The sequence below is a fragment of the Castor canadensis genome, chromosome 6, assembly GCF_047511655.1.
Source record: "Castor canadensis chromosome 6, mCasCan1.hap1v2, whole genome shotgun sequence".
Lineage (NCBI taxonomy): Eukaryota > Metazoa > Chordata > Mammalia > Rodentia > Castoridae > Castor > Castor canadensis.
Genome location: NC_133391.1, coordinates 2,935,646 through 2,956,887, shown reverse-complemented (window position 1 = coordinate 2,956,887; position 21,242 = coordinate 2,935,646). Strand labels below are relative to the sequence as shown.

The window sequence follows — 21,242 nt, the reverse complement described above, 5'->3', positions numbered from 1 at the left end:
CTGCAGCCCAACCCAGAGATCATCCCTCCCCACTCCCTCCTTGAACAGCTCTGTCCTCCAACAGCAGAAAACCAGGCTGTCACCATCCCCTGCACACTCACGGACGTGTGCAGTCCTAGTGTGTCCAGGGACCACTTTCAGCATTGCTCACCCATCCCTGTGAGGCCCAGAGTGGCTGATGGAGGTATCCGCTCATGCAGAGCTGGGCTGCAGTGTGGATTCCAGGCACTTAGCCTTGGACTTGTCTGCACACCTCCTTCAGGGTGTTCTATCGTTCATTTGGAATAGGTCCATTTGTTATGGCCGAGCATTCTGTTTTGTGGTCACCATACCTCCTGGTTGATTCTGGTCAGCTTTCTTGGCATGTGAGCCTTGCCACATAGCTGTGCGAGCCAGTGCTGCACAGAGGGAGAGCAGTGTGCCTGCTGCTCCCCCACCTGCCTCCCACCTCATCACTCTTTTTTTGCACACAGATGAAACGAGTTACGGGTTCTCTTCTGTCCCTTCTCCCTTCCCTATGTGCACTCTGCTTTTTTTTTTATTGTTTATTCATCTACTCATATGTGCGTACATTATTTGAGCCATCTCTCCCCCTGCCCCCCACCGCCTCTTCCCTCTCCCCCCAACCCTTTTTAAATTTTTTTAAGATGAGTCTGTGTTGTCCTCCTGCCTCAGTCTCCTGAGTACTGGAATGACAGGCGGGCAGCACCACACTTTGCTTTTTCACTTGGTGATGTGTCTGGAAATCACTTGTCAACTCACCCAGCTCTTGCTTGTTCTTTTTATGGCTTTGCAGCCTTTATTTAAAAAACTGTGAAAAAGCTGGGTGTGGTGGTTCACGCTTGTAATCCTGGCACTGATGGGGCTGAGGCAGGGGACTGTGAGTTCCAGGCCAACCTGGACTACATATAGAGACTTTGTGTCAAAAAATACCAAAACAGCCAGGTGCCAGTGGCTCCCGCCTGTAATCCCAGCTACTCAGAAGGCCCAGATCAGGAGGATCATGGATTGAAGCCAGCTTGGGCAAATAGCTGGAGAGATCCTATCTTGACAAAAAACCCATCACAAAAGAGTGGTGGAGTCACTCAAGGTGTAGGTCCAAGTTCAAACTCTGGTACTGCAAACAAAACAAAACAAAAATCTTGATAAAGTACACATAGAATAACATTTGCCATCTTTCCTGTTTTTTGTGGTGCTTGCTGGCCATGTGCTGCACCATTCAGCCATACCCAGCCCAGCACTTCCCATTCTAACTGCTTTTTTCTTCTGAGAAAGGACCTTGCATGTTACCCATGTTCGCTCTGACCCCCTGGGCTCACCAGAGCTTCCTGTCTTCGCCTCCCCGGTAGCTGCAACTACAGGCTTGTGCCACTGTGTGGGGCTCTGAGGGTTCTGCTCCACTGATGGATGTCCTGGTATCCTGGTCTCCCTGTCTCCCTCTGCACAGCACGTAGCCTCGTGTGGTTTTCTCTGAGCACGGGTGCATATATTCCTAGTGCGCCTGGGGTATTCTTTGAGGCACTGTGCCTGGAGTTTTTGTTTGTTTGTTTGTTTTGTGTTGTTTTATTTGCAGTACTGGGGCTTGAACTCAGGACCTTCACCTTCAGTCATTCCACCAACCCTGTTTTGTTTTTTTCATGAAGTGTGTTTTAAGATAGGGTCACTCGAACTATTTGCCTGGGCTGGCTCCTGATCTGTGCCTTCTAAGTAGTCAGGATTACAGGCATGGGCCGCCAGCACCCACCATTTTTTTTTCAGTAAGAGAGGGAGGTATTTTTAAATTTTGGCTTTTATACACAACATAAAATTTACCACTTTAATAATTTTCTTTTTTGGTGGAACTGGGGTTTGAACTCAGGGCTGCAGGCTTGCAAAGCAGGCTCGCTCCTACTTGAGCCACACCTCCAGTCCATTTTGCTGTGGTGATTTTGAAAATGGGGTCTCGAGAACGATTTGCCTGGGCTGGCTTTGAATTGCAATCCTCCTGATCTCAGCTTCCCAAGTAGCTGGGATTACAACAGTGTCCACCATGCCTGGCTACATCATGCTATTTGTTGTTTTGGTTTTTTGGAGACAGGGTTTGGCTTTGTAGCCCAGGAAGGCCTGGAACTCATTATGTAGCCCAGGCTGGTCTTGAACTCGAGATCTTCCTGCCTTTCCCTCCCAAGTGCTGGGATGACAGGTATGCAATGTGATGCTGTCTTTTGATTTGTTTTGTTTGTTTGTTTGTTTGCAATGCTAGGGATGGAACCCAGGGCCTCCTGCATGCTAGGCAAGTGCTCTACCACTGAGCCACACCCCAGCCTGTGACCTTTTCTTTCTTCCTCCCTCCCTCTCTCCCTCTCTCCTCCCTCCTCCCTCCCTCCCTTCCTATTCTATTATTATTTTTTTTTATGGCACTGGGGCTCGAACTCTGGGCCTCACTTGCTAGGTAGGCGCTCTACCACTTAAGCCATGCCTTCAGCCCTTTTTGCTTTGGTTATTTTTCAGATAGGGTCTCACATTTATTCCTGGGCCAGCCTGTACCTCAGTCTTCCTGTTTACACTTCCCATGTGGCCTGGAATAACAGGTGTGCACCACCACACCCAACTTTTTTATTGGTAAAGATGGGGTCTCACTAAGTTTTTGCCAGGGCTGGCCTTCAACTACAATGTCCCTGTTCTCTGCCTCCCAAGCAGCTACGATTATAGCTGCTCCATGCCTGGCTACTTTGCCTTTGAGTTGGGGTCTTGCTATGTTGCCCAGATTGATGAGCTCTTGCGCTCAAGTGATTCAGCTCAGTGTCCCAAAGAACACACCACATGCCTGACTTTCTGGTGATATTTTTACTGTCTGTCTGGTGTCCTGTAGTGGGTGTAATGGTTGGAACTGTGTGGCCATCAGACCCAGACCCAGTCACAGGACTCAGGCTCTGGGTCGCTTCCCCACCCAGTGCCCTCCCACTCCTGTTTGTACGCAGCCTACACAGAGGCAGAGGCTGGTCTCAGGCACAGCCTACGCGTCAGCTCTGCCCTCTGCTGCTGGAGCTCAGGGGCTTCCTCCCCCAGCCCCTGCAGCTGGGAGGTGGCTAAAGGCTGCCCAGTGGGAGCTGCCACCTCCCTGGTGGGTGTGTCTGCCAAAGGGGCTTTGGTCCAGGACCGCTGGCTTTATCCTGTTGCCCTGGAGTCAGGGACTCTCAGACTTGGCTGCATGGGACATCTCAGCCCTGAGGGGTGATGTTTCCTCAAGAGACGGGAGTTGCTGGTTTTCTTGCTTGTGTGTGGACACAGGTGCCATCTCTACTTCTCCAAAGCAGAGAACAGTCACCAAGCAGGTGAGAGCTGTGTCTGTGACAGGGATAACACATGAGGTGATGAGGTCTGGGCAGCCCCTCCTCCCTTGCAGGCGTCATCAGTCAAGGAGGCTGCGTTTTCCTTCTGACCGTCAGAATCCTTTTCAACACAGGGCTGGAGGCCAGCTGATTGCCTTGCACACTGTTCCCACACACGGCACACCTGCCAGGCTGCAGCCTGAGCTTGCTCGCACTCTGGGCCTGCCTCCCCTTGAAGCCCCCTGCTCTGCCTGTGGCCATGAGCCCCCAGCCTCCTGGGAAGAAGGTGACCTGGTCCTGTTGGTCTCTGTCCTTCGTGTCCCTGTCCTGCACCTGGCCTGGTGCCTGGAGACCTAGAGGGATGAGCACGTGGAGTGAACCATCCAGCTGGCTGTTTCTGACACCTCCCTTGGCGAGTTCCTCCAGGGAACATTCTGTGTGCCCCTGTGTGGCCATCCTGGGTGCTGGGACTGTACCAGCTCCCTTTGAGCCAGGTGCTGTCTTATCCTAGTTGACCAAACCCCACAAAAACCATGAGATGAGAGTGCCACAGCCCCAGCTTAGAGATGGGGAAACTGAGACTCTGGTGAAGCTAGGGGCCAGTGTGAAGGAAGGGAGTTCACGTCAAAAGGGAGAGAGGAGCCAGGCATGGTGGTGCACGCCTGTAATCCCAGCACTTGGGAGGCTGAGGCGGGAAGATGGCAAGTTTCAGGACAGCCTGGCTGCATAGCATGACCCTGCCTCAAGGAAAAAAAGGGGGGAGTGAGAGAAGGCTGAGTGACCGGAGCATGGAGTCTTCACGTGCTGTGAGCTCAAGACCCAAGTCTGCCCAAAGCCTTTCCTCTCTCCAGAAGCCTCAGGAGCCCGGCTGTGCGGTGCTTTTCTGCAGGGCTCCAGCAGGTGGCGCCGTGGCTCTCTGAGCCAGCAAGGGCCAGGCCTGCTTTGCACCAGGGACATGAGAACAGCTCAGAGGCTGACAAGCCGGTGATTGGCTTCCTTTTCCCTCCCTTCACTGTTGAGTCATTGAGCGCAAGGATGCACCTGGCCGCGGCCCTTCTGGCACTCATCTGGGTGGTGTGGACGTCTGGGCCTGGTTCTCTGTGGCCCCGCCAGCAGGGCTGAGCTTCCTCTGCCTATCACTCCCAGAAGTGTTGCTGTTTTCGGGGTGGCACCCTGCTGTTGCTCCTTGCAGTCTCTGCTGTGGGTTTCATATTCATGGCAGGTTTGGCTCTTTTGGGTGAGGCCCCACTGCGTTCTGGGTTTGGATCCTGGCACCACCTCTCAGGAAGCCAAAAGCAGCCATGCCTCAGTTTCCCTAGTTGTCGGGCCAGGTTCAGACTTGCCCTGAATGTATGCAGAGGTGGGAGGCCAGGTGTGCCAAACACCATGCAGTGTCTGGAACCACATTCATTCTGGGTTTTAAGGTTTTACAACTTGGTTTTTTCTGTTGGTGGTGGTGGTGGCACTGGGGTTTGAACTCAGGGCCTCACACTTACTAGGCAGGCGCTCTACCACCTGAGGCATGCATCTAGCCTTTTTTCTTTTGAGACAGAGTCTCATTATGCACCCCATGCTGCCCCAGAACTTGAGATTCTCCTGCCCAGCCTCCTGGGGGCCGGGATTACAGGCATGCATCACCATGCCCAGTCATGCTTCATGTCTGTGAGCTTTTCCTCCTCTTTTTACAATGTGCTCCTTCTAGGGTTGGGATCAGCTTCCCCCTGCCTGTCGTGACCCCCACATGACCCAGGCAGGACAGTGGAGACAGGGTGGCTGCTTCCAATAGCCAGGTCACCTCTGAGCCGGGGCCTGTGGTCTTGGACAGTCATGTCCTGCTTCCAGAATATTCTGGTTTTCCTCTCCACTCCCTGTGGGGACCCTGAGCCCAGGCGCATAGGTGACAGGTTCTAGAGCTTCCCTGGTATGTGGCAGTCAGTCAAGGTGAGGACAAGCCAGCTTTAAGGCTAGGCAGTGCTTTCCAGGACAATCATGGGCCATACACCTACAGGTGTTGTGACACCTGTGCCGTTGGAGGGCCCCCATCCAATTGCTTGTCCCTGGCTGCCATCCATTTGTGAGCCCCATGGCCCGTGTTGGAGCCGTGCAACTCCCTTTTGCAGACACCCAGAAATCTGACCCCGAGAGGGAGGAGCTGCGTCCCCCCAGCTCCTGACAGGCTGTATGGCCCAGGTCACATCCATCCACCTCAGTGGCCATGGCGCTGTCTCTGAGGCCCAGGTGCAGCACCCTCCTCTGAGGAGCCTGAAGTGTGTTCCTGACTGGGTGTCACGCCTCTGGTACTGACGCTCTGCAGACACAGGCTCGTCCCTGCTGCAGGCTCTACTGCTGCGTTCCTGGCATGCGCTGGGCTCACGGCACCCCACAGACACTGCCTGGTGCCAGGGAAAGGCAGAGCTTGGGCTGCAGACGGGGACAGTGAGTTGTGTGAGCGCAGACCACACTGAGTGCTGAGGACTGAAAGTCAGGTTTGAGAGATGGCATTGGAGCTGTTTGTAGCCTTAGCCGTGACTAAAGACGCTCTTGGAGCCCACGGTGAGCTGCCTGGCTCCCGCTGCTCTGTGCCATGTGCTAGATCACTCTGTCCTTCCTCCTGGCAGGTCGAGCCACTTGTCACAGGGAAAGACGAGGCCAGCAGGGCTTTGCTTCTGTAGGCTCAGTCAGGGCGGCCATGGCCGTGGGCTGGTGGCTGCCGAGTTCTGGCTCCATGGAGCCCGCCTGAGGGTGCTGGGGCTGGGGACTGTCAGGCCTCGATGGGCAGCCAGGGTACTTGTGTCCCAGCACAAAGATAGCAGTATTTGGTGACTGGGAAGTGACGCAGGTCTTACTGGCCCCTGGCACTACTGAGCAAGAGGAAAACACTGGCCAGTGGACCTTGCTGTGGGCAGGGCTGTCATCCCCAAGGCCCCTGGTGGACAGGGCCACACCTGGCAGACCTCCACCACAAAGGCCTCCTCCTTGGCAATGGTGTGGAACCAGGAGTCCTTCCAAGGAAGGAATCTGGGGCCCACAGAACGCCATGGCTTGGGACAGCCAGCCAGCCAGGTCAAGGGCAGCCAGGCCGTGGTCCCCACCAGGGACTTCATGAGTACCATTGGGCATTGCCCGTTGGTGCCCCAGGTAGGATGGCGTGTTTTCTTCCAGTGTTGTTCACTGTGCCCCTCCTTTTCTGGGGTCTCTTGGAGGAAATGCGTTTCTTAGTTTTGGCAGCACTGGGGTTTGAACTCAGGGCCTTATGCGTGCTAGGCAGGTGCCCCGCCACTTGAGCCACTGCACCAGCCCTCTTGGAAGAATGTGTAAGTGCAGGTCTATGACCAGTGGGGTGTGGGTGTTGCCAGCATTGAGGTCCTGGGGGCTGGTGACAGGAGCTGTGTGGGGTGAGAGGAGGACACAGGTGCTGGAGCCTGGACACCTTGGTCAGAGCCAAGCTTCTCACTCCTGCCCCCATGTCTCTCTATAGGTGGCTTCTGCTCTTTTCTCCCTCCCTCTCCTTATTTCTTTTTATTGTGGCAAAATGTCATCTTTGTAAGTGCACCAGTCAGTGGCAGGAAGTGTATTTCCAGTGAGCCCCTCACCATTGTCTGACCTCAAACTCTTTTTTTCCCAAACTGCAACTTCATAGCTGGGCACTGGTGGCTCACGCCTGTAATCCCAGCTACTCAGGAGGCAGAGATCAGGAGGATCAAGGTTTAGCCTGGGCAAATAGTTTGCAAGACCCTATCTCGAAAAAACCCATCACAAAAATAGGGCTGGTGGAGTGGCCCAAGGTGTAGGTCCTGAGTTCAAACCCCAGTACCGCAAAACAAAAAAACCCTTGAAACTTCATGTTCATGACACACCGCCTCTGCAACCCCTCCCAGCCCCAGCACCCTCCATTCTCTGTAGGACTCTGACTCCTGTGGGGACCTTGGAGAAGTGGAGTACCACAGTGCGTGTCCTTTTGTGAGTGGCTCTTTCACTTGGCACCGTGAGTGCCCTCTCTGGGAGGTTAATTAACCTTTTGTGGGATGGACAGACCTCATCTTGTGTCCATATTCGTCTATGGACAGACTCGGACTGTTTGTAGTTGATGATTTTTGTGAGTGAAGCTTAGTATCTTTGCACAGTTTCAAATGCCACTTATTTACAAAAAAAAAAAGTGACAAACTAGGAGAAATGAACAGCAGTTCCTGTCACAGCCAAAAGTCTGATTTCATTGGCATCCCGTGGATCAGTAAGAACACAACCGAACCACGCCATTCGGCATAGCAGAGGGGTGAGCGCCGAGAAGGGGCCGCGGTGCCCCCCCAGAAGGACAGCTGTGTCAGGAGGCAGCGCTCGTCCGCTCTGTTGGAAGTCTGGTCATGGGCTGGGATGTGGTTCGGTGGCGGGGTGCTTGCCTAGCATACGTAAGCCCCTGGGTTCCATTCCCAGCGCCACACAAAAAAACCCCAACAAAACTGGATTGTAATGTCCCCTGGGGTGGTGACTAGGAGCCTCAAGGGCCTGGTGCTCTGACTCTGGCCTTGTCATGCGTGTGTGCTCGGCCTTTGACATTCATCCTTTTCACCCACTAGCCCCGTTTCTGGGACTTATGCTGAACTCAGCTCAAAACAGAAATAAGCTGGTGGCTCACACCTGTAATCCCAGGGTACTCAGGAGGCAGACATCAGGAGGATTGCAGTTAGAGGCCAGCCTGGGCAAATAGTTCATGAAACCCTATCTTGAAAAAAAACGGGGCTGGGATGTAGCTCGGTGGTACAGCGCTTGCCTAGCATGCGTGAGGCCCTGGGTTCGATCCCAGCACCAAAAAAGAAAAGATAAAAAAAAAAAAAAAAGAAAAAAAACGTAACACAAAAAAGGTCTGGTGGAGGCCCTGAGTTCAAACCCCAGTACTGCAAAAAAAAAAAAAAAAAAAAAAATTTATACTGTGTTCGCTCATGTTTATTGATAAATTAGCCTAAATGAAGTCCCTCAGTTGTGTCAGCCAAGGCTGTGGCTAAATAGCCGTGGTATCCTGCTGGCTGAGCACAGGCAGCTGGGAGGCGGCTCCATCTGGAAACCCTGGGTGCCAATCTTCCGAACCATTCCATGCTCACCACACCGTGGTTTTCTGTGTCTGTGTTGACGGGACTCAGAAAGGACTGGAAGGAAACACAACACATGACAATGATTTGTGCTTTGGTTCGTCACAGCCACACCTAGAACAGGCACAACAGGATAGCAAGAGAGAAACAGAAGAGGAGCTGGCGGGGACGTCAGAGCTGGGTGGCCAGGGCGCGTTCGTGGGAGGCGTTGTATGTGTGGCTGGCCTGCCACCGCCTGCCCTCACACCTGCAGTCCCTGTGGAATCTTCTCACTAGACAGAACAGTGATTTAAAACCAAACCAAACCTCCTTCTCCAATTCCTAAGTGTGCAGAGAAGGCATGTGGGGTAGCTGAGTTTTAGGGGTAGCTGAAGGCCCTGTTTTTTTGTTTTGTTTTGTTTTTGTGGTACTGGAGTTTGAACTCAGGGCCTTCACCTTGAGCCACTCCAAGGTGAGGTGATGGGTCTTTTCTGTGATGGGTATTTTCAAGATAGGGCCTCTCAAACTGGCTTTGAACCGCCATCCTCCTGATCTCTGCCTCCTGAGTAGCTGGGATTACAGGAGTGAGCACTGGTGCCTGGTAAGGGCCCTGTTTTTTAGAAGCCCTGGTTTGTTTCTGATGGCATTGGGTAGAAGTTTTTCTCCACCACTGGACTCCTGTGGCCATACTAAACAGCAGAGTGGGTAAAATTTCACTTTGCTTGAACTGTGTCTCCTGCACCTCATTGCCTAAGAGTACAGAGTCCATGATTCCCTCACACCTGCCCAGCTGTGGCCACCAGCTGTGACCGTGGCTGCATTCCTTGCTTGTGGTAAGGACCAGATCCCCGCCTTGCCTGACCTGACAGCAGTGGGTTCAAAACCTCAGGTGGTGCGGCTGGGGCTGGGAGAAGGCCTGTGCCTCTACCTTGCAGGCCAGAGGTCCAGGGAGACCTTGTTTCAAATGTGCTTTCAAAACATGGTGGGTTTGCAGGCAGGGATGCTGCCAGGTTCAGGGTCACAGCCAGCACTGCCAGAGAGCAGAACTGGGGGGCCGCCCTCATGATCGTTGCTGGAACATGAGGTTTTATCCGTCTTTCTGCTCTGCTGTTTGCATGTCACAAATAGCACAGTCTCAAGCTGAGTTCAAACCCAGTATCCCTTCCCCAGAAATGAGAGTGGTAGTGGTGGAGGACACTCACCTAAGTTTGGCAAACTCCCATGTTCTTTGTTCTGTGGGCGTCTTCCTGTCTTGTGCCCTGAGGCCTGCAGGGTGGAAGTTTCTAGTCTTCCATCTCGCTCTCTGGACACTGCTGTGTCCTCACTGCTGACTTGAGTGTCCCTGGCCACACTTGGGTTTCCTTGCACTGCATTTCACCTGACAGGGGACAAGGTCATGGGCTTGGCTTTGCTTTGACCTGGCTGAGGCCCCTGACCACCTGATGGTGTGCAGGTGGCCCTGCGAGATTGTGGGGATGGTGAAATGCAGTCTTGTCTGCCACACTCAGCACAGTGCCTGGCACACAGTGGATGCTCCATGGGAACTGTACCCTCCAGTGTCCCATGCACAGCTGGTAGGGGATAGGGTCCCCCTGTTGGGGAAGGGGGTCCCACATTCGTGATCCAAAAAAGCCACCTTGGTTTTTATGTGTTCCTGCCTCCCCTGACAGGATCCTTGGCCACTTGTGTGGCCTGAGGCTGCATGGGCTTGGCCACCTGTCCCTTGTCCCTTCACAGTGTATCCTTTCAGGGCCAGAGGCATCAAGTCTGCAGCTCACTCAGCAGAGCTGCTCCCAGGGGACCTCCCCAAGTACAGTGACTACAGAGCAGGGCTGACTTCCCTGAGTTTCTAATTCTTTTCTTCTTTTTCCTGCCCTTCTTTGTTCCCTCACTCACTCCCTTTTTTGGTACTACTTGGGTTTGAACTCAGGACCTCGTGCTTGCTAGGCAGGTGTTCTACCACTTGAGCCATGGCCCCAGCCCTTCTATTGTTTTTTTTTGAGACCGTCTGGCTATGTAGCCCAGGCCTGCTTGAATTTACAATCCTCCTGCCTCAGTGTTCCAAGTGCTGGGATTATAGGTGTGCACTACCATGCCTAGTTGGGCCTCCTAGGTCTTGCACCTGGGGTGGCTACGAGCTCCATGGCAGAGTGGATGATGGCCCCACGCCATGCCCCACTGGCTGCCCCACCCCCACCCCTGCTCTGGGATCTGAGGCTCATTTCCACGTCACCCACATCGGGGATGCTCACGGAGCGGGATCTTAAAGAGAAGCCTGTGCGCTTGTGTGGAGCTAGAGCACCCCAGCTTCCTCCTGCAGCTGCCTCTGCCTCCTGGGCTCTGTGGCTGCTAATGCCCGCCTCTGTTCAGTTTCCAGGCTGAGAGGCCCGCGCTGAACGTCGTCATCTTTCCTCTGCTCCACGAGGGCCTGACGGATGTCATCCGGGATGTCCCCATGACGCACCTGGACGAGATCACCTTGTTTAAAAGCAGAGTGGCCGAGGAGCCGCCGAACCTGTGGTAGTGACGGCCATTTCTGCCGGCCGAGCCCCTGGGTCTGTCTCGGAAGGACGCCCCTGCTCATTGCCCACTGCCACTCCTGGGGAGCCTGGACTTGTACAGGGGGGAAGCTACTCCCCCATGCCCCATGACACCCACGCTGACTGTCCTGGCCCCCGCGTTTCCTCACACTCACGAGGACTGGCGACATCTGGGCTGAGGGTTCACACCTGTGCTGGTAAGGGATCAAACTGACCGTGGCTGTAGGGACAGCGGCTGAGCCCAGCTGGCCTCCAGGGCCTGGCTGGGATTTCCCTCGCCATGCCGTTGAGTCTCTGGCTCCCTGCCTGAACCCTGGCCCCTGCCTTCAGCCAGAGCAGGTCCCTCAGCTCGTGTGTGTGGTCACCTGCCATCGGGCTCTGTGGACAGTGACTGTGCCCTGTGTTGGGAAGGAAGCTAGACTCTCCCCATGAGGCGCTTGTTCTCACATCCACAAGTTGGTGGCCATGGGGTTGGGGGTGCTTTTCCACTAAGACACGGTTTGGGGCAGGGTGTGGCCGAGTGACAGAGTGCTCGCCCAGCATAGTCAAGGCCCTGAGTTCCATCCCCAGCTCCACACACGGAAAAACCCGATTTTAACTCAGTTACATCTCTGCCGGGTGGCCACCCAAATGATGCCTGTGCCCAGCGCATCCCCCAGGGCAGGAACTGCCAGGCAGGGCCTCCCTAGGCCAAGACAGAGGTGCCAGGCAAGCTGCTCAGAAGAGGTTCGCAGCCTTTGGCTGCTGAGCAAGTCTACACAGTTGACTTTGTCACAATAACCGGAAACATTAAAACCCAGAGCGGAAGTGTGAGGCTGCAGCAGGGTCAGGAACTTTACTCAGTATTAGAAAAATCCAGTGAGGCTGTTTGGAAAATGAGGAAGGGCCTACTTAGTCCGCAAGGCCTCACCCTGTGCCTGGCCAGCGCCTCTGCCTTTCATCCTTTCAGAATCTCCCAGAGCTGGCGGCCCCTGTCCAGGGACTTCTGAGGGGCCACAGTTGGGTCTTGTTTGCGTGGACTCCTGCTCTGGTCCCCTCAGTGATGGGCCCCTCCTGGATGGCTCTAGCCAGCGCCTCAGTCCATGCAGTGGGACTGGGGACAGAGAGTCCACCGGGCCTGACCCACAGCTCCTGCCTGCTGTGTCCAGGGCTCCTGGATGCACAGCTATCCGGCCCCTCCCTGCTCTTCCCTGCATCACCCCGTCACGTCCCGTGGCTCTGAACACTGGTATGGGGCTGGGAAGGGCCTGCAGTGCGGGGCTCCCTCTCCCTGCCCAGGCTGCAGCCAGCACAGGGGGCTCTACCACCGGCCAGAGGGACCTGACTGCAGGCTGATCCCAGGGGACACCCCAGAGCAAGGCCTATGCCCGACCTGAAGCCCTTACCACCTCAGAGCTACAAGCCCTGATCCATTTCTTCCTGGCATTGCCAGCCATAGAACAGGCTGCCAGGGGTGAGCCAGGATGCCCCACAGCTGTAGGGTGGCGGAGGTACCACCCCCCAGTTCCAGGGCATTCCGTTAGACAGTTAGCTGGCCCTCGAAGGCCACCATGAGGTGACCCTCTGGGACCAACTGCAGTGTATCCTCAAGGCAAGGGTGTGATCGATCACAGCCTAACAGGCAGGAGTGCAGCCTAGGAGAGAGGCAGGTGGCCCGGAGGTCCCTAGCCAGCCCTTGGGACCCTTGTGGCCCTGGCCTCTGTGCCCTTTTTTCCTAGATAATCCTGCTTGGGCACAGACCCATCTCCACTCTGGGAATTTATCCAGAAGCCTGACACGGTGTTTTCTGTTCTTGTGAGCCAAACTGCCACCCAGCGGCACAATTTACGCTGAGAACAGGCCGGCTGGGGAGGGGCTGCGCGTGAGAGGCTGGGGGTGCACGCTGCCCCAGAAAGCAGCCCCATGGTAGACCTCGTGTTCTTGGCGTCCCCTGCAGCAGTCCCTTGACTAAACGAGAGAACTTCCGCTCCTTCCACGCCCGAGTCGGGATTCACCAGATGTTAATAACGTGCTTATTTTCTCTAAGTGCTATTTTGGCACCGGTGTTAATTGCAATTTATATTCTGCAGCATTTTATTCTCGGAAGGGAACCCACCCTAATGGTTCCCAGTTGGCAGGCCGGGGCTGTTAAGTGGCCGGCCATATGCTGCCTGCAGAGAGCACGGTCAGCACTTGCACCTGCGCGTGTGTCTGTGAGTGCGTGCGTGAGTGTATGCACCCACGCGCGTGTGTGTTTGAGACTTGCCTCTGCGCATGCGTGTGTGTGTATGCCCGTGCACATGTAGGTGTGTGTGTACATCTGCGTGCATACAAGTCTGCATCGGCCGCGTGCACGAGTGTGTGTGTGTGAGTGAGAGATCAGGGAGGCAGGAAGGAGGGAGGAGGAGACCCGTGCATCTGTCCCTTTGTCAAGTAGAGAAATCTCCAGGCCTACCTCAGCCCTGCCCACTGCTCTTGCCTACCCCAGCCCTCTGCCAGGCCCTGTGTCCTGAGATCTGTGGCCTGCAGGGGCCCTGTTGCATGTGGCCCTGTGTCCTGAGACCTGGCCCTCTGGTGGCCTTGTGTCCTAGGACCCATGGCCTACTCTGCGTCAACAGGCCACATGGGCTTCAGGTTCTGGAGGGGCTTCAGAGGCAGAGGAAAAGGGCCCATCTGGAAACTTCCTTCTGCAAAGTAGCTTTTTCCTCACTGTCATGGCAAGAAGCCATATCGTCCAGAGTGAGGAGCTCTTCACTCCTTCAGACTGCGAGGACGGGGTCCTCCTTGCCTGTCCTGTCAGCTGCCCTCAGATGCTCCAAGGGCATGGACCTGAGAGGCCCAGGGCCCTGCTGGGCCAAGGTTCAGGACTGGCCAGGGCGGGCCAAGCTTAGGCACTGAATTTTGCCATGCTGTGTCATCTTGTGCTGCCTCCCACCCTGGGACAGCTGGGCAGGCTCCATGGTCAGGGCCTCACCCTCGCTGGTCTGCTTAGCTGAGGGTGGGTGCTGGGCTGAGCCCGGCTTGGAGGGACCATGGGGATGCTAGGCCCAGACGGCGAAGCAGGGGGGCAAGGGCTGGGCCTCTGAGGGTCCCTGAGGATCCAAGGCTGCCCCAGCTGTGGCTTGTGTAGGATGGTGGGACCTCCCGCCGAGGAATGCCAGGGTGTCCTGTGACCTGCCCCTTTTAGGGTTTGGACATTTCAGAGCTCCTGTAAGAGAAAGCAGCAGATTCTGAATGAGGCATAATGACGCAGAGTGGCCAGGTGTGGTGTGGGCCACATGGGCTCCACCTGAGTAGGGGGACAATGGCCACCTGTGACTGTGACCAAGCTATCGCTGCCTGTATTTTCAGCAGCCCCAGTCATGAGGCTGGGGGCTCTTTGCAACTGGTCATTAGCATTTAGGGGTGCAGGATCCTGACAGAAGTTTGTAGACCCAGTGGGTGTGATTAACAGGTACCCACAGGAACCCAGCCTAGCTGTGGGTCCAGTAAGCCGCCCAGCAGCGACCTGCCCCTTTTAGGGTTTGGATGTTTCAGAGCTCCAGTGTGTAAATGACTGCTTTCTAAAAATCTTTCAAGACATGCTGACAGGGGCCTGATGTTGACATCACAGCACCAGGCACTTACTGGATTCAGGCTGGTTGGACCCAGAAACGGTGACCCAGGAAGGCTGGCTGGGGTCAGTCACAGAGCCCAAGGCAGAGCCATCGAAGCTGCTGCAGACCTGCAGACCCTGGCGTGGGGTGCACTCCGGAACCTGGAAACGGGGTTCCAGGCTGGAGGCTCCAGCCCTGTGCTGAGGCTTTGTTGGAGAGTGACATGTGAGTGAGTGAGTGGTTTCCATGGGCAGGAGGAGCGGGTGTGTGCAAGCTGTGCATGTGACACGCAGCCAGCAGTGACCTCTTCCCTGCCACCTCTGACCCGGTGTGTGTGATTGCCCAGAACCCGGCTGAGCCCAGCGGGGTTTCTTTGGGTTTTTTTGTTTTGGGGAGGGCGATGGTGAGACAATTCCCTGGCCTGGGGTGCATCCTATCTCGTGATCAGGTGCTAAATGACCAACTTCATCCCTGCCCAGCTGGCAGAACCGCACGTGGTCCTGGCTCCCAGTGACCCACTCCTGAGTTTGGTGTGTGCTCTAACAAGCTGCATCCTGGGTGGGTATTCCATGTAAACTTGTGGCATGTGAAAATTTCAAATAAAGTTGACTTGATTTAGAATGCTGGGCAACCTCATGGTCCTTTCACCCCTGACCTTTCACCTGCAACCCCTCCCAGGGCCCAAAGCGGATGGCTGTGTCCACTTCTGATGGTGGGGGGCACACACTGCACTTGGGGCTGGAGGCCTGAGGCCCAAACTGTGACCAGACACCACTAGGGATGGTGAAAAAACTGAAAGGGACCTTGGCAATCAGGACGAGGCCATTAGGAAAGGCACAGGGACGCTGGTGTGGGCGTGCAGTCTGTGCACTGCACAAAGGTTTCTTGTGGCTTGCAGGATGGTAGTAGTGTCTGGCTGGAGGAGGTCAGGGCTGAGGCACCTGCCTGCAGGTTAAATCCATTTGTTTATTTACTTTTGTGTGTAAAACAAATGTAACATATTTTACTATCTTAACTTTTCTTTTTTTTTTTTTTGGTGGCACTGGGGTTTGAACTCAGGACCTCGCACTTGCTAGGCAGGCGCTCTGCCACTGAAGCCACTCCACCCATCTTAGCCATCCTGGCTTCTCCTGGCAGGGGCGGGTGGGCACACGCTTGCCTCTACCAGCTGGCGATGGTGGTGGATGCTGGCATTGACCATGACCTCAACTCGGCCAGTGGCCAGAACACTGACACGTGGACCAGTTGGGCCTCCTTCCAGCATGGCGACAGAGTCCACGAGCAAGCATCCCATGGAAACCAGGACATGCCCTGGCCTTAGATGTCACCTAGAGTCACTTCCACACTGTTGGCGGTCAGTTATGGGGTCCACCACATCCCAGTGAAGGGGACAAAGACCCCCACTGTCCAGGAGGCGTGTCGGGTCTCGCTGCAAAGTCTTATGGGGTGGGAGGCAGCACTGCAGCCATCTTTACAAGTGTGTCTGACAGGAGAAGCATTCGTCTGTCCAGCCTGAGTGGGGCTCGGGCTTTGACCTGGCTGTGGGGCCCACGTCAGGGAGGACTTGTACCTTGTTTGTGGGGAGCACTGTGCCAAGACAGCCATGAACGTGAAGCACCCTGAAGAGCCAAAGGTCTGCACATGGAGGTGACTGGAGTTTCAGGGCTTTTTTGGACTTTGTCAAAAAAAGAGGGCTAGGCGTGGTGGCACATGCCCGTCAGCCCAGCTATGTGGGAGGTATCTGTAGGAGAACTGCTGTCCAGGCTGCCGAAGGCTGAAACTTGAGACTACCTGAAAAATAACTACAGCGAGAAAGGCTGGTGGCGTGGCTCAGGTGGTAGAACACCTCCCAGCAAGTGCCAGGCCCTGAGTTCAAATCCCAGTGCTGCATTCAGAGCACCTGGACAGAGGCTGGAGGAGGAGGGATGGCGCCTTACATGTCTGTACCTGCCTGCCACTTGGGCCACACCCCCAGCCCTGTTTGCATCAGTTATTTTTATTTTTTATTTTTTTATTTTTTTTAGCAGCACTGGGGTTTGAACTCAGAGCCTCATGCTGCATTTTTTTTTCACATTAAAAAGTTTTATTAGAAAATTTAAAATGACAGTATGTTAACTTGAACAGCTTGCATTTTTTTTTTGTGGTACTGGGATTTGAACTCAGGGCCTACACCTTGAGCCATTCCTCCGCCCTTTTTGTGATGGGTTTTTTGAGATAGGATCTCTAGAACTATTTGCCTGGGCTGGCTTTGAACTGTGATCCTCCTGATCTCTGCTTCCTGAGTAGCTAGGATTACAGGAGTGAGCCACTAGAACCCAGCTACATCGGTTATTTTTCAGATAGGGTCTTGCTTTTTATTCAGGCTGACCTGGACTGTGGTCCTCCCATTTGTGCTTTCTTGTGAGCTGGGATGACAGACGTGCACCACCACACCCAGACATTGGTTGAGGTCAGGTCTTGTGAACTTTTTGCCTGGACTGGCCTCAAACCACAATCCTCCCAATTTCTGCCTCCAGAGTAGCTAGGATTACAGGCTTGAGCCATCACTTCTGGCCCTTGTCATTTTTTTTTTTTGCAGTACCAGGACTTGAACTCAGGGCCTACACCTTGAGCCACTCCACCAGCCCTTTTTTGTGATGGCTATTTTTGAGATAGGGTCTCAGGAACTGTTTGCCCAGTCTGGCTTCAAACCGCGATCCTCCTGATCTCTCCTCCTGAATAGCTGGGATTACAGGAGTGAGCCACTGATGCCTGGCTCTGCTGTGACCTTTTGATCTGCAGACAAAGAATGGAGGCCCAAGGGGCCAGTGTCACACAGCCAGTTTGCATCACCTAGACAAGTAGCTGGGGGTGAGTGTCACTTCTGTCCCCAGCGTCAGACCTGGTCCTGCATTGGTAGAGTGGGTGGAGGCCACTGAGAGCAGAGGCTGGGCCTTGGGGAAGCCCCAGCTGGCCAGGAGGAGGAAGGACAGGCCTTGCTGAAGCCTGTCAGCAAGGACACAGCAGCACCTCAGTGTGGCCAGAGTCATAGTTCCAGGCCACCTCTGCTGCAGGCCTTGTTAAGGGCTGAGAGATGAAAGGTACTGTGTGACCCTTCTCGGTCCCCAGAGGCCACCCTACGCTATGTGCCAGACTTGGCAAGTGCATGTGTCACCTGGGATGTGGACGGGGTTGGGAACCAGGGAAGGAGTTGCAGTCTGGTTTGAGGTCAGGGGAGGCCTCCGTGGATCCCCCCACCCTCAGCCTGGGCCTTTCTCTTGCTGGGGTTTCTCGTGCTTGTCTACCCTGTGACCTATGGTGACATTCACCCTGTCTGGTCTAGTGGCTTGCTGGTCACTCTGAACTGCAGGGTCCCAGGGCTGCTGACTTTTGTGTGTCCCCAGATCTCAGGCTCCCTTGGGAGTGAGAGGAGGGTCCAGGAGTGTGGACGCCCTAAGGCCACGCTGGGCACGGCTGCCTCCCATGGGGAGAGGTGGGTGGGCTGGTGTGCGAGGTGGGCAGTGACCCTTGTGGGCAGGGCACAGGTGCTGGCCCATCCATCAGCACTGTCTTCCCTGGCCACAGACTCCTAAGGGTGACATTCTGTCCCTGCTTTGGTGGCTGGGTCCTGATTCACCTGGGACTCGGCCTTTGGTCAGCATGGGGCTGAGCCAAGGGATCCCGGGAGAGGCCGCAGCCTGCTCTGGGAGACAGTGTTCCTGCCTGGTCCAGGTCCCTGCCAGGGTGGAGGGTGACACTCAGTGGTAATGTCCCAAGTGGACTCCCAGCCTGGCATGGTTGTATATAACTATAATCCCAGCAGGAGGTTTGTGAGTTCCAGGCCAGATCCTGTCTCAAAAAAAAAAAAAAAACCAAAAAACCCAAAAAAACAAAAAAAGACGCAGGCACAAGTGGCTCACGTCTGTAATCCCAGCTACTCCAGACGCAGAGATCAGAAGGATTGCAGTTTGAAGCCAGCCTGGGCAAATAGTTCAAGAGACCCTATCTCAATAAAAAATCCTCAAATAACGGGCAGGTGGAGTGGCTCGAGGTGCAGGCCCTGAGTTCAAACCCCTCACCAGTATAAACTGAGGCAGAAAAATGTGGTCAAGCAGCAGAATACACCAGCCGGAACAGAGCGCGTCCCTGGGGTGGGTCAGGCCCTGAGTGCTGCGGGAGTGTCACAAAAGCCTGGGGGACAGTCTTTAGGAGCACCGCCTGCTTTTCAACAAAAGAGAACCCATGAGCTTTGCGGAGGTTTCGGTGGAGGAGGTGTGAGGTGTGTGGGTCCGGCCACCACCTGAGCGCAGATCTGTCACCAGCAGGGCCTGGGAAACTTTTAAACTTCTGGGAAAAAGATAAATAAAATAAACAGCTCGATGAGTTGTTAGAAAGTAACCACAGGCAGAATGTGACAGCCACCGAAGCTGCTCCAACCCCGATGTGGCCTTGCGTTCTCCGATAGCCACTGCCACCGCCTGGCTGCCTCGTGACTGTCCCCTGCATCCCGACACTGCATCTGCTGGTGCCAGTCTGCAAGGTTTGCTGTTTTTGTTTTTCTTTTGGTACTGGGGATTTGAACTCAGGGCCCACACCTTGAGCCACTCCACCAGCTCTTTTTTGTGAAGGGTTTTTCAAGGTAGGGTCTCATGATCTATTTGCCCAGGGCTGGCTTTGAATCGCCATCGTCCTGATCTCTGCCTCCTGAGTAGCTGGGATTACAGGCGTGAGACACCAGTGCCTGGCTTGATGCATCTTTGAAGTCTTGTCTGGAGGTCCCCTGTCCTCTTTCTTTCCTGAGCAGTTGATGGTTTGCAGAGCCTGGCCACTGACCTGACGTCCACATTGACTGTGGCCCCAGGTCCTGTCAGTACCTTCCTTAGTCCTCCCATGTCGCAGCTGGACTCGGTTTGGTCAGGCTCGGCCTCAACTCTTCATTTTATTTTATTTATTTATTTGTATTTTTACGGCACTGAGGTTTGAACTCAAGGCCTCCTGCTTGCTACCTCCCTAATCCGTCTGCCTTTAGTTTGTTTTTCAGATAGGGGCTCCTGGTATCTTTGCCCAGTCACAATCCTGCCTCAGCCTCCAGAGTGCTGGGATTGCAGGTATGTACCACCATGCCTGACTTTGCCCATTTTTAAATTGGGTTGTTTGCCTCTTTATTGTTGCGTTGTAAAGGTTGTTTATATATTCAGCTGGGCCGGGGATAGTGGCTCACGCCTGTGATCCCAACTACTCAGGAGGCAGATATCTGAGAGGATCTCAGTCTGAGGCCGGGCTGGGCAAGAAGTTAGTGAGACCCCATCTCAACCAACAAACCACACCCGTCATCCCCTGTGTGAGGCATACCCAGGAGAACTGAGGCGACTCCAGGCAAAAATCCAAGACCTTATTAAAAAATATTAATATTAACTAAAGCTAAAAGGGCTGGGGCGTGGCTCAAGGGGTGGAGCAGTTGCCTAGCAAGGGCAAGGCCCTGAGTTCAAACCCCTGTGCTGCCAAAATGAAGTCTGTTGTGTTGAGTCCTCACAAAGAATAAGGTAAAATAAATAAAGCTGGAGGTTTTTGAAGGGGAAATCTGCATATTAAGATTTATCACTGCTGGCAGAACCACAAAGGCCACCAAAGCCCTGCACGAAAAGGACGTCCATCACTGGTTGTGTCCCACCTTGGGCTTGCGACGCCCTTGTCATTGATCCTTGTGGCCAAGGATCGTTTCAGATAACTTATGCAGCTCGCCTAGTTTTGCCTTTACAAGTTTTCCTCTTTGAATCTGTTTACCCGTTCTGTTTGGGTTTTTTTTTTTTTTTTTTTTTTTGTGGTGGGACTGGGGTTTGAACTCAGGACTTTGCTCTTGGAAAGCAGACGCTCTACTGCTTGAGCCACGCCCCAGCCCTTTACGGTTTAGTTATTTTGGGGAGAGGGTCTTGTGTTTTTGCCTGCCCTGGCCTGCGATGCTCTTACTTGAGTTTACTGTGTAGCTGGGATGACAGGTGCACACTACTGTGCCCAGCTTTATCCTTGAGATAGGGTCTCACCTACTTTTTTCTGGGCTGGCCTGGAACTTTCATCGTTCTGATCTCTGAGTAGCTGGGATTACAGGTATGAACCACTGAGTCCATCCTTACTTTCTTAAAGACAGGGTTTCCCTATGCAGCCCTGGCTGGCCTGGAACTCTCAATCCTCCTGCCTCAGCCTCCTCAGTGCTGGGATTACAGGCGTGTGTCACCATGCCCAGCTCACACATGCATTTATGTACACAGCAATGGGGGTTGCTTAGGACTGTGGCCCCCGGGAGATGTCACACTTGGGATAAAATGCCATCTTTTGGATGTGGCCATCTAGATCCTGCCCCCATGTCACCTCCCTGACCTGGTGACTCTGGTGAGACAGGCCTTCGCGAGGCATAGGCATGTCTTCACACGGGCCTGACTATGTTGCCTGCCACTAGCCCCTCTTGGAGACTGAAGTGCTGGACACTTGAGGACAACACCCACAAGCACGCAGGGAACTCAGTTTGCCTCAGTCTGTACCAGAGGCTCTTTCTTGGCTGTGGCCCTTGGAGACCTGAGCTGGGGACAGCAGGCCGGGTGCTGGGTTGTGGCATGGGAGGTCAGCGGGGACTGGTGGGCAGAGGGGACAGGGATCCTGGCACTGTCCTGTCGGCTCACAGCACAGCCCACCAGGCGTGCGCGCAGGCCCGCTGCAGGCTGGAGGCATGGCAGGTGTCTGGTGACCCCAGAACTGGAGTTCAGCCATCTTGCTCCTCAG

General features: G+C 54.6%; 1 protein-coding gene across 1 annotated transcript in view; it reads left to right on the top strand.

Annotated features, from left to right (window-relative positions):
- Positions 1-15,110, top strand: part of Fbxl18 (F-box and leucine rich repeat protein 18) — a 31,103-nt gene extending 15,993 nt beyond the window's left edge. The window contains exon 5 of the mRNA XM_074075493.1: positions 10,745-15,110. Within this exon, the coding sequence (XP_073931594.1) occupies positions 10,745-10,898 (154 nt within the window). The 3' untranslated portion in view covers positions 10,899-15,110. The remainder of the gene's footprint in view (positions 1-10,744) is intronic.
- Positions 15,111-21,242: the final 6,132 nt, after the last annotated feature.